This window comes from Lepisma saccharinum, chromosome 11, assembly GCF_977018435.1.
Source record: "Lepisma saccharinum chromosome 11, izLepSacc3.1, whole genome shotgun sequence".
Classification (NCBI taxonomy): Eukaryota; Metazoa; Arthropoda; class Insecta; order Zygentoma; family Lepismatidae; genus Lepisma; species Lepisma saccharinum.
Window position 1 is genome coordinate 68,852,661 of NC_139239.1, and position 26,212 is coordinate 68,878,872.

Genomic DNA, 26,212 nt, shown 5'->3' on the forward strand with positions numbered 1-26,212 from the left:
GTTAACGAATACGGTTACGGACGCGCTAACAGAAAACGAGTGGAACCTACTCACAAGCCAGGCACCTACCGAGTTCGTTCACGGCTGCAGATTTTCAAGATGGACACTATCAGCTGTTGCGGAGGATGGTTTTGCAGAAAGAAGAATTGCAAGTCCACTTCGTTTCAGTCGTATTTCGAGTAAGTACATCATGTTAGTATGTTATTAATATTATTGGGTATGAACATAAGGGCAATTGGAACAAATCTGGGGGAGAGTGAAATACGTATGTATTGTGAATTGGTGCTACGATGTACCTAAATAATTGAATACTTAGTGCCATTTTCCTTCTTATTGTTAATTACATTGTTCCACGTACTTTGTAAGAATTAGAGCTGATATTTTTGCAACATTCCTTAAGCTTAGCAATCGCGAAATAAAATACTACTGCAAAATATATTTGGTACACCTGGGAAATGTATGCCAACATTCCACCCACGTCACATCAAAATGTAAAACAACGATACCGCACAAAATAAGAACAATTAATTTTCTGCAACATGTTGTCCTGTTGCAACCAGTAAATGAAATTACGGTACTATAAAATACTTCAATTAGGCACCACTACCATATGTTATATATGGGGTGGGGGAAAATGGTACGCATGATTTATACAGTACGTGAACTGATGATAAAGATTTTAAAGGAAATTTTGACACTATGTTTTAAGTTGTATTAATTGCAGGTCGAGTGTACTAAATTATGTACTCCCTCCAATTTCCAGGAAAAATTCACCATGGAAAGATTAACTGTTGTTAAGACTATATCAGAAGCTTGGGGGCATAGAAACGTATATTTACAGAGTTACGGACATTAGAATTTATCCCAAATCTATTTTTTAATCACGACGGGAATGTAAAATTATCTTTTTTTTTATTGTAATCACAAAATCTAACCTAAACGCCTAAGCACCAGTAAAAGTGAAAGTACTCCATTCGGTTGCCCAGACACTGGTGAGAGAAAACCTTTTTTGTGACAAAAATGTCATTAGTAATGTATATGTGTGTGTGTGTGTGTGCATGGGAGGGGGTACTTGGTATACTGTATTCATAACCATCAATTGCAAAGGGGAAAATATTTTTTTCTATATGAAACCATCAACAGAATGCACTCAGTTTAACTACCTTATGTCATGTGTTGATAGTGGGTAGCATGAACTTATTTTAAGCATGAAAATCTTTGAGTCAGTGGGAACTGTTTGATAGAAGTTTCCTTGTAAGAGAATTTATATTTATTTTTTCTGAAATAATTTTATAGGTGCTAGAAGCTCTCATTTTCACAACATGGAGGTACCAGCCAGATGGTTATAGGTCATCAGCCAGTGTATAGAGCAAGTGTGCAATGCTATGGTGGTTATTGCTCCTCACAATGGATGAAGTTCCCAATGATACAAGCAGATCAGCTGGATGTTAAAAGTAGGTAAGATATTGTACGTTATTTTTGTTTCATTATAATAACACCTATTGACATCCATCATGTGGTGAGTTTTAGACAGCTTCTACAATAAAATGTAATAAAACATAAATACTGAAATGAGTGGCTGACTGGCCATGTAGGTAGGTATATTGTGCAAGTGAACATCCTAGTTTATTTTCAATACTATCCATATAGTTCTGGAGTAGCAAACAAATTTGTATCACTTTTTATCTCGTATTCCTATTTGCATGGACAAAACAATACAATTATAATTGTTAAGACAAACCAAATCAAAGGTGCTCATGGCAATAACAGTTCCAGAGTGCTATTCTTTTAATATTTTATTATTTTTTATTGGAACACAGTAAAAGGTGAATTTGTGGGGTTTTCAAAACAGTTGCTATTTTCAAATAAATCAGAAGTAAACAACTGAGTAATGTGTAACATTAGATGGATGGTATTTCTCATTCAGAATAACATGAATATATATTTTTTTAAAAAATCATTAATTTTGTGCAGTATCTTATTATGATCAATACCTCAACTTGTTAACCCAATTATTTGTGCAAAAGTTACAGTACTTTTCCTCTTTTGCAGATAGCCGATTAAAATGAAAATATTGTGACTACTCTCGGTATCCAGGGTGGACACATGAGGAATTCCAACATCAGATACTTTTGTCAATATAAGAATAAGGCAGGTACAAGGAACACTTGGCTGTTAGGTATGTAGATGTTCTAAGTCTGGAATAATTATTGTTAATAATTTTTCCATGAAGTATTTAAATTGCACTCATCTCATATATGAACTGCATTATTAAAGATGTGAAGTACTATGTTTATTACCATTACTGTATTATGAATACATGTGCAGTGTTGTTTCATAATTATCTGTATTCTACAATAAGTCTAGTATTCTCTTCTCTCACCTTTTTATTATTACAAAATGTGCATTATCTGTAAATTTTAAACTTAAACATTTCTGAGTTCTTCAAATGTTATCAAAACGTTTTATTCTTAGATACAAGTAGTAATAATAATAATAAGAAGAAATCCTACCAGTATACAACAAGACCATGCTAGGGACAATTTTATGTGGAAGCATTTTTATTAATAGAAATGTTACGTGAATGTTTCATAAAATCATATACAGTAGAGCGTCGATTATCCGAAGTAATTGGGGGACATGGGTGTTCGGAAAACTGGTTTGTTCGGATAATCGAACTGTACATGTTTATTTGCCAAAAAGAAGTACTGTACAGTAAATTTATTCATAAAAACAGGCATCTCTTTAAGTATGTATTACAAAGTAACGTACAAAGGCAACTTTAGTAGGAATATATAGTATGTGGTACAGTTTATTAAACAAAAATATGTACATATTACATACGCATTTTGCATGAACAATACACACAGTACACAAAATTAACGTTTAAAAAAATCCTTTATTTTGGTCTGTCTAAGCAAGCCTACACGCTTACGAGCAGCTAAGTCACGTACTTTTTTCATTACAGATATCTGAAAGTGAGCGAGTACACAGTTCGGTTAAGCGATCGTTCGGTTGACCGACGTTCGGATAATCGACGCTCTACTGTAACTATTTTTATTCCAGACAATACTTTACATGGAAGCCTTCACATAACATTCACAGTTAGCATAATCTATAATGTTTGCCACACAATGAGCATGTGATTAAATATGATACATGTTTAATTTGGATATGAATAACAAGATTATTGAAATGTAAAAGAATTTGTAGAATGTAAATTGAGGATGATAAATTTATCTAACCTCGTTTGTTGTAGGCAAGTTTATAAAACACCTAGGAGTCATAACACATTAGCCCCGTCTAGTTGACTGCACTTTTTTGACTCTCTTTGCACTGAAGCGTCTAGTTGGTAGCACGGTGCAACACTGAGTTGTCTAGTTTGTTGATTTGGAGTCAAGTAGTGTATTTGGTGTCTGCACCTCTACCTTTCGGACTGGTGTATGGTCATGTGGTGTGTGCTAACTAATCAAATGACCGTTCAAAGCAGCAGACAGGCATTTGTTGAATCTTCTTAACTGGAACACTGCTTTCCGTCTAGTTGGTTGAACGTGATTTCCTTGCACTACTCTTGACACTGGATACACCTGCACTGCACAGAGTGTAAAAAAGTGCAGCAACTAGATGGGGCTATTACATGTTCATATGTTCGACATTCCATTTGCTATGGAAATAGAGCTTTTGTGGAACACTTGCATATTTTTAGAAGTCAAACATTGACATTGCGATTTGAACAAAAGTACTCAAAATTTCTATAAATGTGGCACTTTAGAGGATTGCCAAATTTAACATACAGTTTCTTCATAAGAGACTGGGGGAACCATCACCAGATATGTGCACTTTAGATGTCTTGAAGTAAAAAGGTAAAGTGTTCCCCTGTGCATAGCACCACGCCATGAAGGCGTATAGGGGGTGTGGGGGTAACGCCCCACACTTTCTTGATCCGGTCGTGAGTGGGGGTGATGTGATCAGCATCACGCCCCTGACCGCCTTTACCCCCCAGGGTTTCCCCCAGGTACCCATGTTATTCGACGCTGGGTAGGCGCCGGGGCCGCTTCCACCGTTAGAAAAGTTCCCGGATTTGAACCGGCCGGGGATCGAACCCGGGACCTTGAGCATGGTAGTCTTGAAGTAAAGGAATAGATTATAGAAGTGCTCATAAGTTAATACTTGAATTCCTGCTGATCCTTTAAAATATTTTAAGTGAAGTTACTTTCAATTGTTATTGGGATATTTATTATCTACAGTGGAAACTCAGGACAGGCCTTTCTTTATCTTTGCAGGTAACAGTGGGTATCCAGAGGACCATGGGTCATGACACCAATAGACTGTGCTGGTAAAAACACGCCTGAGGTGCATAGCTGTCTAATGTAATGGACCATTGGCATCCTAAAACAAAAATGGAGGTGTCTTTTAAAGAACATGGTGCTTCACTATCGCCCTCCTATGGCAACAAAAATCAAAGATGGAGGGATGGAAGAAAATTCAGTTTTCCCATCCACTGTCAACTCTGCATGTGTGTGTGTGTGTGAATCTTCAGATGTGCTTTAATGTTATTAAGTTTGTGTGAAATAGGTTTTCTGTGACATTCTTTTTGAAATATAACATTGTAACGGTACACCAGAACTTTATTTCAATATTGTTAGCAGCGCCAATTCCTCACTTCTTTCATTTAATTATTGAATACTTTAAATGGTTCAGTTATTTATTTTTACTACCTGTTGGAAAGTTTTTTTGAAGATTGGGACTCAACCAAAAGAAAACTAAATATCTGCTTGAGCCAGAATTTTCAGATAATTTTTCAGTAAAATGCACATCAGCCATTTCATATGGCTTGGATGGCTGTTACCTTAAAATATATTTCTTTAAAGAAAGGAGATTTATATTTTCATATGCAAGATGAAACATGAAAAGGTTTATTTTATTCTGTTTAAAGCTTCCCCTTTGCAACAGTTTTTAAGCCTTGTTTGTCGTTATGAAATATCAATGTACTTCATTGCCTTAGTTACTTTTGCCATAAAGTAGTGTGTTGTTGTAGAAGATTGTTATTGCAAGAGCTGTAACAGAACACACAAAAGGGTTTTCCTAAAGTTTTAAAAAGCTGATATTACATGCAAAGTTCCCATGTAGTCAGTTTTTTTTTTTTTAACTATGCCTTTTCTGTGTACAAAAGGTCTGCATCAGTGTGTATCTGATTTCATGAATACATGTTTCATAATGTACACAATCACCTCCCACTTGATTTAGAAAAGTTTCATTGCAAATATATTTTTCAGTGCTGTTCTATCTGAAATTGGCTTACTTTACTCATTTGCTCACTGACAGTTCAAGCCTCTTCATTGGTGTATTGGAAATGTTGCATGTTGCCATCTTGTAATCAAGAGATTCCATGTTCAATACTCAGCAGAGGCACTTAATGGTTCAGATACCACTTTAAACTGTAGCTTCTCTGTGCGTAAAGACGACCTCATGTCATATGTTGCGGTGTGAGAACCAGAGGAACGTAACTCTAAAAAAGCCGTGTTTGGAGTCAGATTCACCCATGTCCAGCTTTTCTCATTAGTGGTAAAGAGGATTTAAGTATCTTCAAATTACTGACTTTTTTATATTTTTTATATTCAGACCGTGAAAATTACATAAATTTAAGTTAGGTCCAACTGGTTCTCGTACAACAATATTGCAATAGTCATTAATGGGAGGACTTCTTTGAACAGTCTCCCCATTAATAGATTAGTCAAATCTTAATTACCTCAACATCAAGGGGACTCCAGATTTCATTTTCAATCTCTTGAGATACTTTTTTTATTATTATTTTTACCTTTTGATGCTATATTTCCATTTGCATACGGCATCCACAATAATTTTTGTTACATCATCTACTTCAAATGGTAGGGGTGCTTCCCCGATGGCATAGTTGTAACATATTTGCTTTGCAATCAAGGAGTTCCAAGTTTGAGAACCGGTGAGGGATAGTGGTTCGGATCCTACTTTAAACTGTAGGTCCAGTCCCAATTAGCCTATCTGTGCACAAAAGTGGACTTAAAACTCCACTCCACTCAAAGAGTAAGGGAAATCCTACACTAAGATTGTCATTATAATTCATAAATCTTTTCACATCACTGTCTCAGTACTATAACGACTGAAAATTACACTTCGCTGAATAAATAGTTTTGAGGAATTAAAGTTGTTGTACCAATCATTAAATAGCATCTAGGAATGCAAAATTTACATGTTAGAGACATTATAATTGACTGAAAATTTATGAAATGGAAAAACATGTCTTTGGTATTATGTGCCAATGCTCACAGAGTTTCCAAAAAAAACAACAACTCTGTATTGCACTCCCATAATTTCCACAACTTGGATCTCTGTGTAAATTTACAATGCCAGTTCTGTAACTTCTTGGTTCTGTTAGGCATTAATAAGTTACAGCATACACTTTGTCATGCAATTACTGTCTTCTTCCTGCAATGGAGGTGCCATCTAGTTAAGCATATTCACAACTTGCCATAAACTATTGCATATAACTAGCTAAGGATATTCACACCTCCAGAAATGTTAACTTGAATGGTAAGTAAATAGGTTGAGGTACACAATGAAGATTGTGTGGCTGTCATAAACTTCCAGAAGTAACAATTTTCATTTTTGACAAAGCACCTTTATGAAATCAGTAAGTATATGTTCAGATTTTTTTCCCCTTACAGGCCTCAGATTTTTGTCATGTTTTTATCCTAGCTTATTTCTCCACGCCAAATCAAATTTCCTATCTTCTGTGAACGCTATGATGATGCTGTCATTTGTCATGTAAATGCATAAAAAACCTAAGGCATATTTTTTAACAAATTCATTGTATGACAGCATATTTTTGTCATTTTTGAGGTATGTTTTCTGTACATTTCACTGAGGAAAATCACACTTGTATTGGTAAGGCAAAGAAATTCTGTATAATTCAATAAATTATGAATTAGTGAGGGGAAGAACCTGGATTTACCAGGAATGTGCCATAAAAGAATTACATCAAAAGGTTGCTTTTGCACTTTAATGTTATGTCATTAACTAACTCCTGTATTTCCCAATGTTTGATGTGTTCGTTCGATTTTTCAATATTTTTTTTTGTAAATAAACTTTGGAAAATTTAGGATAAAATGCATACATATTCCTACAATGCTCATAGAAAATCAGCCCTCATTCACAAACTCCCACAATTACCTACCGAAAATCAATATTCTGCCATTAATAGAGAAGTTGGCAACGGTTCCGAATGCTGAATGATATTCTTTTCTTTTTCATTTTTGCAAATTTTATAGATGTATTATAATGCAGAAGGCCTTAGAAAGAGCGTTTCGCGGGCTAACAGCAGACGTCGCTTGCACACTATTGCCGATACTCTCGTGTCGTCTGCTCCTCAGCCGAACAAACAGGCCGAGGTAGCAAGAGGCAGAGGTCATTCACCCTTCCAGAAGGGTGCAGCGAGAGCTAGCTGTGGCAACCGGGCTCGCTCATTCGCGGACCTGATTGGTTCTCGCAGACACACCCCCATATTGTTGTCTGCTGTAAGCCCGCGAAGCCAACTTTCTAAGGCCTTCTGCATTATAGAAAGTAGTTTGGAATACTGGAAACAATATATGAAGGTAAGTTTGAAGCTTGGAGAAATGAATTAGCACTGTTAAATTCTACACAAAGTATTATTTACCCGAGATACTTCGATTTTTAAAGGAGCTTACACGAGTAGCTGTGATTTGCAGCAAATAATCATTCTTGGTTTCCGGTTATGTAAGACATGGAGTTTTAGCAGATTTTCATCAAGGTTCGAAGGTAGTTTTGTAATTGAGACTGGATGTTTTGTTCACTTAGAGATATTGTTATAATGCTAAGAACCCTAAACCTGACTAACCCAACCTTACAACGAAACCATTTAGGAATGTTTTATTAATTCTAAGAGCCTTAAATCTAACCTGCTTAACCTAAAACGTAAGATACCAATCAGCTATTTGTATCAAAGAAAAGCAAAACATTCATTTTAGGAATATGTGTGTATTTTTGCCCTTAAAATTTCGTAAAATATTATTTACCAAGAAAAACCTAACCTTCAATATGTTGCAATATATATATACTCCCAAACAATCATGTAGGTATGTGTGGAAGGGAAAAATCGTTCTTCACACGAGATGCAGCAAGAAATCACTAAAACTATAAAGTATGTGTGGTAACGATGTGTTAATACAGATAAAAAATCGAGCCGTGTAAAAAATACCATTGCACCATTAATTTTGAATTAAACGATCGGAACTTGGACCGAGAAGTTACCACATATTTGAAACACCTCTTTTTCATAATAAATTTGAAAGAAACAACGCTCCCTCTCCCTGCCTTGTATGCAGTTAAGAAAACGGTAAATATGCGATATCGCCCGGACGGATTTCTTCAAATTTACAGGAGAAAGTACTTACTGAAATGAGTTTCTTTAGCATTCTGGACGTTCTTGGAGGTATTTTCTTTCACGGAAAGTAAAAACTTCGTAGTTTAATGCTGCCGAACAAGAATTAATCACTTTTTACGTAAGAAATTGGCATTGCCTGCCACATTATGCTGTTGTTTACATTGTGTGCATGCAGATGGCGCCGCGCTTTCTTTTTTCGATGAATTTAGGGGTGAAATGAGTGCTAATGGAACCTAACCTAACAGGCCTAACCTAACCTTGTGTGAATGGTTTGTGGGGCTATCCGTGGATGGTTTTTGGGGCTAACGTCAATGGTTTGTGGGGCTAGCCATGGATGGATTTTGGGGCTAACGTCAATGGTTTGTGGGGCTATCCGTGGATGGTTTTTGGGGCTAACGTGCATGGTTTGTGGAGGTAAGGCATAACTTCACCTTAAAGAATGTTCTGCAAGGCAAAATAGGTAAGTACCAGTGGTAAAATTAAGGAAATAAATGAGTGAAAGGTGTCCGGGCGTTATCGCATATTTACCAAGAAAACTACTATTACATCTTTAAAAAATATTGGGCTGGACATTCATAACATTGTACAATTTTTTTCTTTATTTTTTAAGTCTTGACGTTATTAGCTAATTTGGTAAGTGCATAGATTTGTTTTATTTTTTCTTCCGAAAAATCCTCATGGAGTGCCACTCACATACATGAATATTATCTATTCGAATAAACTCACTACTTATTTTTCCGTGCAGTTTTACATTTAAGATCAATTTCGACATTTGGAACTTCATAAGACAGTAAACAAACCACAATCGATTTTTAGGAAGATCGATCGATTCTTCACAACTCTCGATTTTAATTATCGCCATCTGATTGGTTCTTTGGGTGTAGCCTTTACGACAAACTTGTTTTGAGTGCATCACAGACTATATTCTCAGTCGTTAGCGAGAACTCGTAAGCCATCGAAGTCGGCACTCGTTAACGACCAGTCAGGACTACGATTTTCTCTCCGATCACGAGTTGGGGTAATAACGAAATGGTCGTTTCCGTGCTCACGTATTGAGAGTCGGGACTAAGCACCCAGGGAAGCCCACATTGAAGAATTATAATTTTAACTCGTATTTCAAAAACTCTGACAGTTTCCATCTCTAACAGTGCTTGCTGCAACCACATAAGCTAAAAAATATATTTTTTTTATTGACATTTATTAACGCACCATTCATTTGTGTATACCCAGTATAACTTAGGGAAAATATGTGAGGAATAAGTTGACAACACTGACAGTAACCTTGATCCTTTCTCTTTCCAATAGTGTTCATTCGCAGTGCTGCACTGAGTCTTGTGAGAGTCGCACATGTTGGAAATAGCTGCAGTGATAAAAAATCCTGCCACGTGCAAAGTGCAGGTTGCGATGCTGTTTTTCCAGGAAAAAGGCGAATGTCCAGCAGACATTCATTGTCAACGAAGGCAAGACACCACTTTGTCACATTTTGATGATCATAATGTTCCCATAAACTGCTGCAATTTGACGATGAATCTCCTCTGGAAATTCGCCTTTTGCCTGGAGAAACCATATCACAACCAGCACTTTGTATTTGGCGGGATTCTTTATCACCACAGCTATTTCCAGCACATGTGACTCTCACAAGACTTAGCGATGCACTGCCAATGAATGTTATTGGAAAGAGTAAGGATCAAGGTTATGGTCAGTGTTGTCCTCACATATTTTCCCTAAGACATACATCAGTTGTATCTTTACTTTCCCAACATGCCTTGTATATGGAGCAGCTTTTTTCTCTGCACACATCGAAATTATAGTGTTAATACTTAACTAATGTATGCTAATTCTGTACTGAGTAGGCACAATTAAAGTTGCCCTACTCAAGAGCACCCTGAGGCCAGTTTGAAGCAAAGAACAGTGCTGAAACTTGGTATAGGGGCTATGGACACCTCCACTGGAGTAGTTGGTTAAACAGGTTTGTAGCAATAAAAATGAAAGGTCTGTCGTAGACTCTATTCCCCCCACCCATAAAAGGAACTTGTTCAACTGACGACGAGAGAAGAGGTGCTCTCTCAAAACGTAGAGTTAGAATAAGTCGAGTTTAAAGCATTACACAATGGATAATGTACCATTAACATTGCATGCTAAACTTCAACTGGCAGTAACAAATTTTTACACAACATTACCCAAGAAGACCACTTATAACTTATTTTGGAATTATTGCACACACTAGCTCACAGCTACTCTGAATTTAAAAGATACATTAAAACTCAATAGTGATGAACATTTATTACAAAAATTAATATATATTTTACCTCAAAGTAAGGACTGCATGCAGCTAGTACTGCTCTATGTACTCGCAAGGTGTGCGTATTACACATAAGAGTGACATCGACCAATGTCTGATGTTCTAAAAGTTGACCCAATCGAGAAGTCAAGTGTGCTGGATGCTCCTCCCATTGCACCATAAATCTTGTTCCACTCATGTTCCTTTGATGGACCTAAACAAAATGAAGAATAATATGAAATTAAACACTATTTACATGTTATACAAAGGAACCACCACATAATGTTATCCATAGTACAAACTGTGATACAAATTGTAGCATTTTAAACTTGGACATGGCCATATGGGGCAATTTTTCTGTTAACTGTTGCAATTAAGAATTGCAATACCTAATAAATGTACACATCGTTACTTTGTTAAGCCAAATGATATTTAATTTTTGAAAAGAAGTTAGAAGAAAACCTTAGCAAGAGTTAATGGGTGAAGCATAATTATAGAATCTTGCTTTAAAGTCATTGAGCAGGCCCATGGACGTCCGCAGGGTTTTTCCAGGGAGGGGCAAGGAGGGTATTTTTTTCAGGGGGGCAACATGGCATATTTTCCCCAATAATAGTGTTCTTTCCTCAAAAAACATTGCTTAAATTTGAATTTATCATGTTCGAGCAATAATTAACACATTATTGTGGCTGAAATGAAATTATATGTGTGAAATATATATATAATTTTTGGTTGACTTTCATTTTCTAGGGGCCATTAATGCTGTCAATCAGGGGTTCCCAAACCTTTTCGTTTCATGGCGTCCTTAGTTTTTCAATATTGTAGGCTTATCTAACACGTGCAATGATCAGTTTGTGTGGTTATGTTGCTTGCCACAAGTTAAAAAATTAACACATATTTCAAATTTAGAAACATTTTACACATAAAATGTACTAAATAAGCACATACATTGGAATAAGTGTCATTTCAGTGAAAATATTAGAACATGGCGCGGTGCTCCAGGAAGCCATTCGCGGCACCCCAGCACACACTTTGGGAACCACTGCTGTAGATATTTGATTCCAAAGTGTAACTCTGCATATTTATTGTTCTCACAGCCAGCAACTGTTACGTTTTTGAGTTAAATCCTGATTCTATGATGCAATCAACTTTAAACATGTAAAATGGCACATAAGATGGTTGTGTACAAGTACTGCTTAGTTTTCATTTATTAGCATTTTTGCATGTGTTGGAAAACATGGAAAAAGTGCACCTTTCAATGTATACATGGATATATCCCCCTATCTAAAACCTTAGCTAAGAGTTAAATAGGAGAAAGATTAAACATGAAAGGTTGTAAAAGGACGTGCACAGGACAAACACAACTTCCTTAGAAAAAGTTAGGTCTGCTCTTCTCAAAACGTTAAAAACATTTGTTGAAACACTGTCGACATCTCCACACAGAATTGATGATTGATTTTTGTTATTCAGTGTTGCTTTTCTGCCACTTCTGACTATTCGCAATGATGAGGATAAGTGATGAAATTGATGAAGGAACACTCACAAAGAACACCCATGCTCGGGCTGGGATTTGATACCAGGACCCGTGATGGCATAGCTTGCTGTGCCAACCTCTCTGCCACGGTAGTGGGCAGGAACGATAAACAGTTGGGAAGATTAAAAGTATGTCTGAGAAAAGTAAATCGGCACATTCAATAAGAATATGCCGAACACTTAAAATGACATTACAGACATGACATATTGGAAGGTCCAGCCCTGGAGGTAGGCCCGTAGCTAGAGGGGGGGCAACTGCCCCCCCTGAGAGCCTGCCTTGCCCCCCCCCCTATGAAAAATACAGAAAAATACCTGGAATTCTCACTAATCTTTACAATTATATCCTGTATTACTCTAGCAACATAACAAAGACATTTATTGATTTTGTGATTTATGAAGGTGTGGGGAATTCCGTATAATGACGTATAGGATTGGGGGGAAAAATTCCCTTCCAGATTCAGACTTCAGGAAATGATTTCGCAATTTTCAGTATCTAGAACAGTTGCGACATTTTGAGTTGTCTTGTATTAAAGGTGCCTAATGTGTTTGGATGTTTTTCTTGATACGACTTCTTGATGTGTTGCTATGAAGTTTGAACTGCTTAATTTTTTGTTTCCCAAGTCTACCTTTAGGTAATAGCGATTCATGTGTTAGAGAAAGGGAGTGGATATTTGATTTTTGTTACTTAGTGTTGCTATTCTGCCACATCTAGCTAATCGTGACAACGAGAGATGACGTGAAATTGATGAAGACACTCACAAATAGTTCTGCAACCACAGAGGGGGCAGGGACATTGTCCGCCCCCCCGATCTTGGATGGAAGTCCAATCTAGGGGGGGGGGCAACCATTGAAGTAAAGATACATGACTAGCAGAATCTAAGAATAGCAGGACAAATGGATACTCAAGATGGAATTAGTTTTCAAGTGTTTTTTTGCATTTTTCTTCCAGATGGCTAAGGGCACTTGCAAGGGGAACAGAGGGCAATTGCCCCCTCAATTTCAAATTTTATACAAATAAAAGTACATTTCGTAAAATTTTCTTGCTCGCTTCACTAGCAAACGCAATATCTGCTATTCTTATAGTCCAAGTTCAGAGCCATAGCTAGGGGGTGGCGGGAATCAGCCCTGGGAGCCAAAAAGATCTAAATAAAAAATAAAAAATGTTAAAGAGAATGCCATGGCGTGAAATTATTTGTGCCCTATTAAATCAATATTCTTTTCAGTTTGAAAATATTTGGATCTAAAGATTTTCCTGCTCACTTCGATCCCAACATGATTATTTTCTGTAATGCATTCTAAATTACCCGAGAGAGAAGTAAGGCCAGATATATACTTCAGATTGTTGCTGCTTAAATACATGAACAATTCTTTTGAGGAAAAGGAGTACGCACATTGAGAGACAATTTGGCGGATCAATTGATCATGTAATGTATTTAAATAATATATATAAAATAAACTTTGAATAAGTACACAATTTAGCATATGTTGCATACGTATTTTCTTATTTTACGTCGCTCCATGTTGCATATGTGTAAAATATATGTTGTACATGGAAGTTATACGTGTCAAATGTACAAAAAGAATAATGTTCGTCATGCATATTCTGTCTTTCAAAAATACAGTTTGTGTGCTTGTTTTCCATTATTAGCTATGAAATTGAATGTGTTGGAAAAATATTTCAAATCATTTGTTCAAACACACGTCTTTTAATGCTACTATTATTTCTACCACTACCACCACTATATTACTATTATTATTATTGGCACGTTTGTCCTGGTACTTGACCCCTCTCCAGATAAACAATTGTGGTTTCGCCTCTGCTCACAGAGAACACTCATGCCCAGACTTGAACCTGGAACCCCAGGCTTTGTAGTGTGTTATGTAACCATCCCACCATGGAGGTTGGCTAGTGAAAGATGTAGGACAGCTTAATGGCTCAAATTATTATCAAACACAACAAAAATGTGATAGTGTTTCACATTTATTATTTCGGTTAGAAAGCGATAAAATTTGTAGTTTGATACGGGTTACACTAAGCATCTTATCGAGTGTAAGAATAGCAAATAAGATTGTAGACGAGGAAACCACAATATTTGGTCGTTTGTGTGAGGAATTGTTTAGTTGGTTTGCATTTAAGCTTTGGGAATAATACTAATATCTTCCCTTAAGTAGTTAAAATTTGGTGTCGTGGTAGTATCAGGATCTAGAAATTGCAAAATAATTGTGAACCATTGACATGTGGTTAGGTTAGGCAAACATAGTTGAAATTTGGTGTTGTGGTAGTATCAGGAATAGGTATATATTTATTTCCTTGTGAAACAGAAAATTTCGCGAAAATCGACGGTTTCCATTCCGAAAACCAACGCCTTATTTTCACTTATTTTGCAATTTCTAGACGTTTCGAACAACTTTTAACTTCAGATTCGTGATTAGGAGGCTTCAATTAGTGAGTATGCCAAATATGAAGAAAATCGGAAAGGGATCCGGTCATCTTCGTTTCGAGGACTGAACCTATAGTTTAATGTGGGATCCAAAACACTATGTGCATCCACCAGGTATCGAAACCGGGACCCTTTTGTTTCAATGTGACGATGTTGCTACTACACCAACGAAGAGGCCCCAAGCTTCAAATCGTGAGTATAGGTAGGTCTCAGACTCTCAAAAAGGTACAAGGTCTCGCGTCTAGGCCCACATAAACATTTCACAATATTACATTACTTCAAAATATCTAAAAATGAACAAGAACCTCCCATCCCTCCCCACAATCAAATTTTTGTCCATTCGAACATTATGATACAGTGAGATAGTCCAGATTCGGAACGAGTTTACAATACCGGACCACTCTCCAATTTCTATGAAATTTCGCCTACTCACTAATTGTGAACTCCTAATCACAAATCTGCATGTAATAATTGGCGGTCGAGTATGGAAATCGAGAAAAAAACGAAATAAACTGTTTTCTTAACGTAACATAACCAGGTAAATATGCGATAATGCCCGGACACCTTTCACTCATTTATTTCCTTAATTTTACCACTGGTACTTACCTATTTTGCCTTGCGGAACATTCTTTAAGGTGAAGTTATGCCTTTATCCATAAAATACTGTCAACTTTTCATATTACAATTGATTATTTGTTTTACTTGTTCCGCTTCTGTAATAGACAATATGGCGTGCACTCGTAATGGATCATCCCGCGTCATGTTGTGTTTTGTCGATTTTCAGTGCGCAAGCAGTGTTTCAAACCTTCATGACGGAATATTACGTACTATTTCGATTTTTTTTTTTCATGTTTACCTCGACAAACCATGCACGTTAGCCCCAAAAACCATCCACGGGTAGCCCCACAAACCATTGACGTTAGCCCCAAAATCCATCCATGGGTAGCCCCACAAACCATTGACGTTAGCCCCAAAAACCATCCACGGATAGCCCCACAAACCATTCACAAAAGGTTAGGTTACGCCTGTTAGGTTAGGTTCCATTAGCACTCATTTCACCCCTAAATTCATCGAAAAAAGAATGCACGGCGAACATAGATAAAAATAGAAATTTTCGTAAAAAGAAGGCACGTTTGGAAACACTGCAGAGATCGCGTGACTTTCAACGCTCTCGCCATCTGCACGCACACAATGGAAACAACAGCATAATGTGGCAGGCAGTGCCAATTTCTTACGTAAAAAGTGATTAATTCTTGTTCGGCAGCATTAAACTACGAAGTTTTAACTTTCCGTGAAAGAAAATACCTCCAAGAACGTCCAGAATACTAAAGAAACTCATTTCAGTAAGTACTTTCTCCTGTAAATTTGAAGAAATCCGTCCAGGCGATATCGCATATTTACCCCCTACGGTACCCTACCATAAGAACAGTAGCTCCACGGAACACGCCACTTTCCCCCAAATGGGTGTCACTTATCGCACAACACTTTAGCAACATAGTGTTTTGACGTCATCTTAGGCAAGACAAGGTATAGTTCTCTTAGCCAAAATATTATTTTTTCTTTGTATTTATGCTAATGGAACCTAACCTAACCTAGTAGGCATTCCTTGTCTGACGTCAATATTCAAGGTAGCAAGATTGTTGTGCGTAAAGGAAGACCATTAACGAATTGCGAAAGAAAGATGGTTCCGAATTGCTGTGTATGGACAATGACCGTGGTAAATCACAAGGTTATTTTACAAGTTCTACACGCAAATGTACAATTTTAACAAGTGACCGCCAAATATGAACTACAGATACGTCATCAGGACACCGAAATTAGTAAGTAGGCAAAATTTTATAGAAATTGGAGAGTTGTCCGGTATTGAAAACTCATGCCCCAGATTCTGTACCCAGTATACACCACCACTACTAATCACATATCTCATCTCAGGCATGCCAACTTCAAACCTCACATGAAAACCTGGCAGGATTCAGGGACCGAAATTACCTTCAAGATTATCCATCTGGTTGTAATTGTAGTAAATTTAAAGCAATTAATTACAACCAAAAATATTAGCATGCATTTGTCCGTGAGCTGGGCATGGCTACTAAATATATTACCACTCTTATCTTTACCCACAATATCTTAGTTCAATACATCTGATGTTATCAAAATGTACAAGTTGCGTATTAAAAACTGTTGTTATAAGAATAATTTCAGAAAAGAGCTAATTTTTCGCAGCTTAAAATTGTGTTCGGCGTATCAAACTACACGACACGTTCATTACGTTTAACCACCTTCTATACTAGTAAATAATATTGATTTTATTAACTTATGCACATTACCTGGTTGTCAACCATCTCAAATATGTGAAAATTTCATTGCACTACACAAAATTCGGTATTTTGGGTTACATTTCATAACAAAACAAATGCTTTTCCCCGTCAGAAAATGTCTGCTTCCAGCGCCCTCTTTAATAGTTTACTGCGAACAAGTAAACGACGAAGCGCGTTTGTGGTCTTCGTTTTTCTACAGCACGATTGTCAATAACAGAATTTACGTCGTACTTCTGCAACTGTTGGTGTACTCACGATGATGAGTGATGATTAACGCAATTAATGAACGTAATCCAGATTAACACAAAGTGGACTTTCAACAAAAGCTCAAACTCAAACACCCATTGCATTGTCGGATTTACTGGTCACTAGAGCACACGTCTCCCTAAAAGTGATGAGATTGAATCATGGTGATCATGGTACGGCGAGTCGGACATTAAAAATAATCTACTTCTAGGTAGATTAATTCATTGGCTGCATGTGATAGCATAGAGGGTGATAGTACGGTTTCTTGTTTAATACATGAAAATGTTATTATTATTCTTGTTTGCTATTGTAAGCGGAGCGAGGGAGGAAGTTTAGTTATTACTAAACATTTTGCAAATTGACAATAATATTGATGTTGTACATCGGTATTTATATGTTTTGAGTGATTTTAAAAGGTTAACGAATTCTGAATTATCAACATCTTCCTTGTCGTGATCGACGGAAAAATCACCGAGGTATTTCAAATTTTAAAAAGAAATCATCTTTTAAAATTTTTTCATGAAATACAACCATATGATACAACTCTGCCATTGTCTCATTATCAGTGAAAGGTGGTCATAACGTGGGTTACCAGTACATGTAGCATCATTCGGTACGCAGAAGGGGGTGTGAGTAATTGAGAGGAGTCATTGGCGTGCCCAAGGGGGGTTGGAAGGGTTATAACCCCTCATTTGGGCAAGTATTTATAAAAAAAAGAACAAAGGCAGAAAAAGATGACAAAATGAGGGCTGGCTAGTAAAAGAAGTGTACGCGCCTCCTCCTTTCCAAAATCCTGGGCACGCCACGGAGAGGGGTGAGGCTAAAGTTAGTGCACACCTACAGAGCTAGACCACCAGCCACCACTGCTTCTCCATTACAAACAGATACTGATCATACAAAGATGTTGTGAAGTTACACACTAGTAATGTTCAGTGGCGGTCCCTCCATGGAACAGAGGCAACAGGCTGTTCCCTCCTACTTACTGCGCTTTTGGGCTATTTAAATTATTTATATTAACATAATAAGAACACTTTTCTCTCGAAATCAACGTTTCCAAAAGTAACACTGAAGAAAATCTTTCACCGTGGCTGGACGTTTGTTGACGTCATCTACCCCCAACGCATCATGGTTCTCACCCCATGCTCTACCATGGTCTCTTAGTATCATGCCCTCTACTGTCTGAAGCCGAGTATTTCCGACCACGCGCGAAGGTAAACGATCCCCACGGCACCACGGAAGTTGAACACTCTAGCTGTTCCCTCAGAGAGATATTGCGGATTCGCTTTTCTTCCAGTTTTTGCTATGTGCTGAAGTTTAATCGCGTCACAAGTGATACATTTCAGTGTAGAAAGTCTATAACTTCCTAATCTCGTTGAGAACTTGCGTCTGACATTCATAACGAACTGGAAAAATCTTCTACAGTCTAAGCGTCTGGTAAATGCCTTGGCTAAACGCTGGGAAATAGCTTCCGAGGGAACAGCTCACATCCACCTGTTCCACCAACCCCAAGACCAAAGTTTCAAGGCATGCAGTGGCAGGACAAGAAGCGAATGTTGCGAGTGTTGTATGATCGACCGGCTGAGGACGAAAGCCTTTAGTTCATTCAACTTTGCAGAAAATACAACAAACCAACACATATTCTAACTGAATTAAAAACTAAAACGAAATCATACACAGAGCATTTTCAAACGAGTTACTACAACTCTGTAAATTATTAACTTCTAAAAGGTAAAGTGCTCCCCTGTGCATAGCACCACGCCATGAAGGCATATAGGGGGTGTGGGGGTAACGCCCCACACTTTCTTGATCCGGTCGTGAGTGGGGGTGATGTGATCAGCATCACGCCCCTGACCGCCTTTACCCCCAGTGGCAAATTATATTGTTGTCCTTGTTTAATCCTGAGAAGGAAGTCTGGAACAGGTCGGGTTTTGTCACATTAACAACTTCTACTAACAGGGTGGCTACTCACCGGGAATTTCTTGAATTCCGGGGATTATGCGTGAATTATTGGCTCCGGGAATTGTGCGTGAATTCTGCTTGAAATTTTCTCTGTAGACATGAAAAATTGCAACTTTTTAAAATCCCAATTCCATTGAATTTATACATATTTATTAATGACCTGAAACAAGTTTTTCACAGTTTAGGTTTTATTTTTATTGAGGAAGGTAAATAAAGCTGCGTGGAAAATAAAACAGAATTCTCTCAATCCATTTGCTTTGTTAGTGTTCTTTGAAGAACAATCCATCTGATAGACTGAAGATTATTGCAAGATAAAATATCTTGAAGTTGATTAGGTAAATTTCAAATTCTTATAGAATTAACAATTTTTCGTAGATTACTATTTCCCGTAACATATGTGACTTGTGTTTGTAGATGTATTTATAGTCCCGAGTAGCAGTGGCATGCCCAGGATTTTTGTAAGGGAGGGGTTACCTATACTTTTTCTCGGTAGCCCGCCCTCATTTTGTCATATTTCCTACCATTGACGTTCCTTTTTTAGGAATATTGGGCCAAAGGAGGGTATAACCCCTACCAACCCCCCCCCCCCCCTTGGGCACGCCACTGCCGAGTAGCTATGTGAAATGACAAATGTAAAATCCGCGCCTTCAATTATATATATGTACCGTCCAAGTGAATTAGAATTATTGGATTCATTGGAATCGCACAAACCATATATTGTTAATATAAGTATTTGTTTGTGTGTATGTGTGTGGGTGGTGAGAGACTGTAAAACCTTAGTTTGAAATAGAGAAAACATCTGCTTGAATTTTTGTAAAGTTCGCTTTGAAAACCGGGAATTATACTTGAATTTTATTATGGTCCTACAGTAGTCACCCTGACTAATCTAGCGAACGTCATGAAAAACTCAACCATCTGTGTGCCATTATTGGATTGAGAAAGTTTGAATTACAAGAATACTCAACTCTATGAAAAAACGTCAACTTAATCTACGAATAAAGAGATGAAACAGGTCACGACAAAATATTATTTTCTTTCTCTGATGACTCACAAATTTATATCAAATTTTTCTTTGTTGCGCATCAACAATTTTATTTTTAATGTTTTCTTTATATTATATCACATTTGCTTTAAAATTATTATTGTCATATAATTTTAAAGTGCCTCATGTTTGTCACTTCTGACATTTCAATAAGGGTTGAATTTTACTTGATCTATTGTATTATATTAAGACACCCATGCGATGGGGAGCAAGTGCAGGTGACCTGTTCCCCTGCCTGATTTATCACCGCACGCCACTGGTAATGTTGTTTAATTAAATCATTAGGTACAACCTGCTGACAGGATATCCTACAAAAATTGACATAAATGTTTAATTCTTCCAGTGAATTGTGATCGGTTTTGAGACTCAGAAGATCGTGAATCTTTATTGTAAAGATATTTTCGACTATATTATCAAAAGTTACCTTATTTAGTCATATAATATGAATAGATTCAATATCGTATTATTCTAATAAATTATTGAGAAAAATCTGTAAAAATTGAAAAGAATTGTATGAAAATGTGAGAAGATTCATATTTTACATTTGCGCTGCAATCTATTATCAAAACCGTACACTTAGGTCTTTTTGGTAAGGTTGGTAAGGTTGGGATGCCTAGAGATGGAAAATATGTGATAGCATGTCATAACTCTTTGCCTTCTGCGTTATCACTCCATTCCCCAGATACCTTCATGTAAATGGAAAGTTTTGATAATTTTTGTTTTTTTTACTTTTACTATTAGAAATGACAATTATAGTAATTCTGATCTAAATTATTAATAATCATGATAATAATTAAGATTAAAATAATTATACTAATTAAAATATGTGAATATTTTAATAATTTATTTGACAAGTTGGATGGGATTTAACACCATTACTGAATTCAATTGGCTATTTGCCCATCATTAATGCCGATATATCTGAACTAGCAACTGAAGTGCGCAGCTGTGTGCATGACAGTAGCAGTCCAAAGACAGTGCAAGAGTTCATTGAGGAACGTCGACTGTAAAGTGCGATTTACCTGAATCAATGGCGTGGAGAGCCATAGGAAGGATGGAAGCTGGACAGACAGCGAGAGGTATCCGTAGCCCTTGGAGTGTCTCAAAGTGCATATCTCGACTGTATATTCGGTTCCAACAACGGGAAATGTGCGACGAAGGCAAGGTCAGCGAGCAAGGACAGCAAGAGACAACGGATACCTCTTGTGAACAACAGATTGGAACAGACGACAGAATGCAACGAAACTACAACTTGCCATTTCCACAGAAATAGGGCGCGGGTGCCATATCAAACTGTCTGCAATCGCCTTCTTAAAGATGGCCTCTATGCATATAGACCCATGGTATGGGTTCCATCAACGTACAGCTTTCAGTCCGTAGAAACTTGGCTGAGGAACATCACAATTGAGACCACAAATGAATGGGGTTGACAGGTGTTCTCTGATGAGTTGCGGTTCATCCTACAGCCTTATAATAGACGTGCCTAATCTGGACGGTATGTAGAACACGCAATAAAACTGCTTTTGTGCAAGAAACATTCTAAAATGAAGGTGGACTGATGGTGTGCATTGGAATTAAAATTGTGGCACGTACTAACCTCCACGTGATCCAAAATAACAGTTTGCTGGCCTTTAGAAATGGGGACGAGAAGCTCAGACCTCTTGCCATGCTGTGCGCAGATGTAGTAGGTGATCGTTTCATTTTCATCGGCGATAATGCTCGTCCTCACAGAGTTCTGTTAGTGCACAACGTCCCAGAGGACGAGGACGAGGGAATGGAGAGTATTGTGGTGCATGATCGCCTGCCCTAGCTCGCTACCTGCGTATACAATGTTAAGTCAGCAGATGAGAAGGTGTTTGGCCCCGACTTCAGCAAGGACGGGGAATGCTATAGACGAGAAGTCGAGGGAGAATAGTCAGTGCTTGATTGGATTGTGTTGAGACAGGGAGGAGGCTTCTATTAGTGCGAGCTAGTGTGGAGAGACCGTGTACAGTCACGGACACTTCTGGCTTGTAACGACCCTATTGAAGAAGCACTGAAGCAAGCCATCCATGTCTCACCACCAAGCGCCTTGTGACTAGACAACCCAACCAGCATTGCAATTCTACGGCTTGTATACCAGTCACGGGTATACATCTCTGTAAATTGAGTAGTGATGCCAAAGAGAAATACGAGATGAAGATTGTCGATCGTCATGTCTCGAGTTCTCGACATGGAATAATACTCAGTCCACGTTACGTTCCATTATTTAATGTTGTTTGGGAACGAACCTGACGGACTGGGTTTATATTTTCACTCCTTGCATTACAGTAAATTCCATATTTTACAATTATATTAATGCTTTGAACGAAAATAATGCCCAGAAAAACATCGAACACACGTTCACACCATTCTTCTCACACACATGCACGTGAAAACAAACACACAAAGCTAAGTTTTAACTTCCAAGTGAATGTCCAAATAACAATAAATGGAGAAGCACGATGTGCGAAACATGGGATTTTTCACAGAAAGAATGCGTCTATTTTTGACATACGTGGTTTCTATTAATAGACAATGAAACAATTATGAGAGAAATTAACATGTATTTTCGTCTTCAGGTGCTGAGAAAACAAACAGACTGACTGGAAAAAAGAAAACATGGTGTTATTGGTAGAGTGTTGGTTAGCGTATAGAGCTTTCATCAGTGAGGTCTAGGTTCGATTCCCACCAATGACATTTTTTTTATTCTTTTCTATTAGTGAAGAAGTATGTAATATTGTTTTCTAGGCATTTTGACGAAAGGATACGCATCAAATTTGTTCGTTTAATCTGTATTTTCATTCTTCTAATAAGTTCTCTAACGCAATGGGATATAGAGATTCTCTATCTAGGCGATGGATATCTTCTCAATGGTTACGTAGCTACGATTCTCCAGTCCCTTCCAACCACTTGTCCTATTTATTTACTTCATTTCATATCTAACGAAAACACACAGATATAGTTAGAACAAGAAACACACCTCGCGTCGAAGGTTCCAGACTCGAGTTCAGGCTTCTTTTTTGCGATGGTTATTATTCTTGTGTGTCTGTTTATCATCTTTGTCAAAAAAAATTCCTCATTATTGCCGTGATTAACCTAGGGAGAGACCAAAGCGACTGAAATAACAAAAGTACAGAAAATGCAAGACACATCTGCCTAGGCATGATATACCTTGGGAATTAGCAATCTGAAAATTAACTTGTGTTTCAGTCGACTACTTGCGAAAGAGTTTTGTGTTGTCTCGTTTGGAGTGTTGGTTATCGTGTCGGACTAGCATGCGGGCAACCCGAGTTCGAGCCGGTTATCCAAATATTATTAATTTTGAAAATACTCTTTCAGTTAGTGTAATGTGCCTGAAATTGAATGCCATATTTTTAACCGCGAACGTGTTTTGTTTCTTCAATTAAAACTTTTAGATTCCAATTTAGTTCATCATACCAACCTGTGTCCTTCTCCCTTGTTTATAAATAAAATCCCATTGGAGCATGGAAAAACCTTTCACTGTTCATAAGTCAGTCATTGTTCTCTGCAGTTTTCAATGCAACATTCAGGCTCTCTGATCGTCCATCGTACGTTTCACATGAGGTATCCACATAATTTAATATATTTATAAGTAGGGAGCGGAAGTTGATGACCTAAAAAATATAGGTATATGACCTATAGAATATCCTAAAAAATGGGGAAAAAATGACGTAAAATGCAAAAAATGACCATTAAATTTGTTAGTTTCAGTTTAAAAATTGAAATGAAAATGAAATTAAGCAAAATGCAATCTTGCTTTAAAAAAAAGGGCACCAAATGATAGCACATGCACATTCAATTAAAGTATGCAACGAGGATTTTCAGTGCAAACGGGGTCTAGCTATGGTATTTCAAGCCTCTCCTTATCTGATCTTAATCTGAGTTTGCCCCAGACGGGCACCTGGTGGTTTCCCCCGACACAACAAAGACTGTCACCAGTTCAGCATTTCTTTTGCTCGTAAATTGCAATCCTGCGAGATATATATACCTTGGTGAAAAGATTCAAGAATATTACAAAAATTAAAGAAGTGACAAAATATGATGAAACAATATACGGAATATTGCAAAAAAATGACGGGTAAATACCGAAAATCCGGGAAAATGACCTAAAACCTGACAAATGGCAACAAATGCAAAATAATGCACTTTCAAATTACCTTTTTTGGGTTCTAGATGAAGTGTAATATTGTGTATATTTAATGGGCATCGTGTCCGGGATGTCAGAAAAAAGATGACATTTCATCAACTTCCGCTCCCTATTTATAAGTTGTATTAAGCGAAATTCTCCATTTTTATTCTTTCCATATATGATATCAATATCACATTGCAAACAGTTATTAATGGTTTCAATGTCATTTGTTGGGAAAAAAGTTTCGTATTACTTTAGATTCGAACATGCAAACGCAAGTATCAAAGTATTGCTTTAGACAGCACTCATGATTTTGAAACGTGGAAAGGTAATCATTTTACGGGAAACGTGAAAGTTGGTGTGTGTTGACAGACTGTAGCTACTGCCATATTAGCACTGACAACTAGGAAGCGTTCTCAATGATCACGTGGCTGCATGTTTTTCGCTAATAAATAACTGCGTTTTTTCAACACATACACAAATACATCGTCGCTTCGGAACATCAAATTTTCATCTTTGCTGCTTTCACATTACCAACATACGAAGTGGCATGCAATTCAAAAGGTTTTTTGCAGAAACCTCAGTTTTATAAATAAGGTTGGATGAAATTAGACAAAAAAAAAAACTTTCCTTTCGCTGGGCTCGAACTCGGGTTGCCCGCATGCTAGTCCGACACGATAACCAACACTCCAAACGAGACAACACAAAACTCTTTCGCAAGTAGTCGACTGAAACACAAGTTAATTTTCAGATTGCTAATTCCCAAGGTATAACATGCCTAGGCAGATGTGTCTTGCATTTTCTGTACTTTTGTTATTTTAGTCGCTTTGATCTCTCCCTAGGTTAATCACGGCAATAATGAGGAATTTTTTTTGACAAAGATGATAAACAGACACACAAGAATAATAACCATCGCAAAAGAAAGCCAGAACTCGAGTCTGGAACCTTCGACGCGAGGTGTGTTTCTTGTTCTAACTATATCTGTGTGTTTTCGTTAGATATGAAATGAAGTAAATAAATAGGACAAGTGGTTGGAAGGGACTGGAGAATCGTAGCTACGTAACCATTGAGAAGATATCCATCGCCTAGATAGAGAATCTCTATATCCCATTGCGATAGAGAACTTATTAGAAGAATGAAAATACAGATTAAACGAACAAATTTGATGCGTATCCTTTCGTCAAAATGCCTAGAAAACAATATTACATACTTCTTCACTAATAGAAAAGAATAAAAAAATTGTCATTGGTGGGAATCGAACCTAGACCTCACTGATGAAAGCTCTATACGCTAACCAACACTCTACCAATAACACCATGTTTTCTTTTTTCCAGTCAGTCTGTTTGTTTCCTCAGCACCTGAAGACGAAAATACATGTTAATTTCTCTCATAATTGTTTCATTGTCTATTAATAGAAACCACGTATGTCACAAATAGACGCATTCTTTCTGTGAAAAATCCCATGTTTCGCACATCGTGCTTCTCCATTTATTGTTATTTGGACATTCACTTGGAAGTTAAAACTTAGCTTTGTGTGTTTGTTTTCACGTGCATGTGTGAGAAGAATGGTGTGAACGTGTGTTCGATGTTTTTCTGGGCATTATTTTCGTTCAAAGCATTAATATAATTGTAAAATATGGAATTTACTGTAATGCAAGGAGTGAAAATATAAACCCAGTCCGTCAGGTTCGTTCCCAAACAACATTAAATAATGGAACGTAACGTGGACTGAGTATTATTCCATGTCGAGAACACGAGACATTACGTCGATTGTACAAGCCGCA

General features: G+C 37.3%; 1 protein-coding gene and 1 long non-coding RNA gene across 4 annotated transcripts in view; one reads left to right on the forward strand and one right to left on the reverse strand.

Moving 5' to 3' along the window:
- Positions 1-17,149, reverse strand: part of LOC145994895 (uncharacterized) — a 40,942-nt gene extending 23,793 nt beyond the window's left edge. For all 3 annotated transcript variants that reach the window (XM_083131357.1, XM_083131359.1, XM_083131360.1), the window contains exons 1-2: positions 17,020-17,149; positions 10,750-10,935 (exon numbers count right to left, since the gene is read on the reverse strand). In XM_083131357.1, coding sequence (XP_082987483.1) covers positions 10,750-10,935; positions 17,020-17,034 — 201 coding nt within the window. In that variant the 5' untranslated portion in view covers positions 17,035-17,149. The remainder of the gene's footprint in view (positions 1-10,749; positions 10,936-17,019) is intronic.
- Positions 166-4,321, forward strand: LOC145994896 (uncharacterized). The gene is made up of 3 exons (XR_014442400.1): positions 166-179; positions 2,053-2,179; positions 4,284-4,321. It is a non-coding gene; the product is annotated as an uncharacterized LOC145994896 (long non-coding RNA).
- Positions 17,150-26,212: the final 9,063 nt, after the last annotated feature.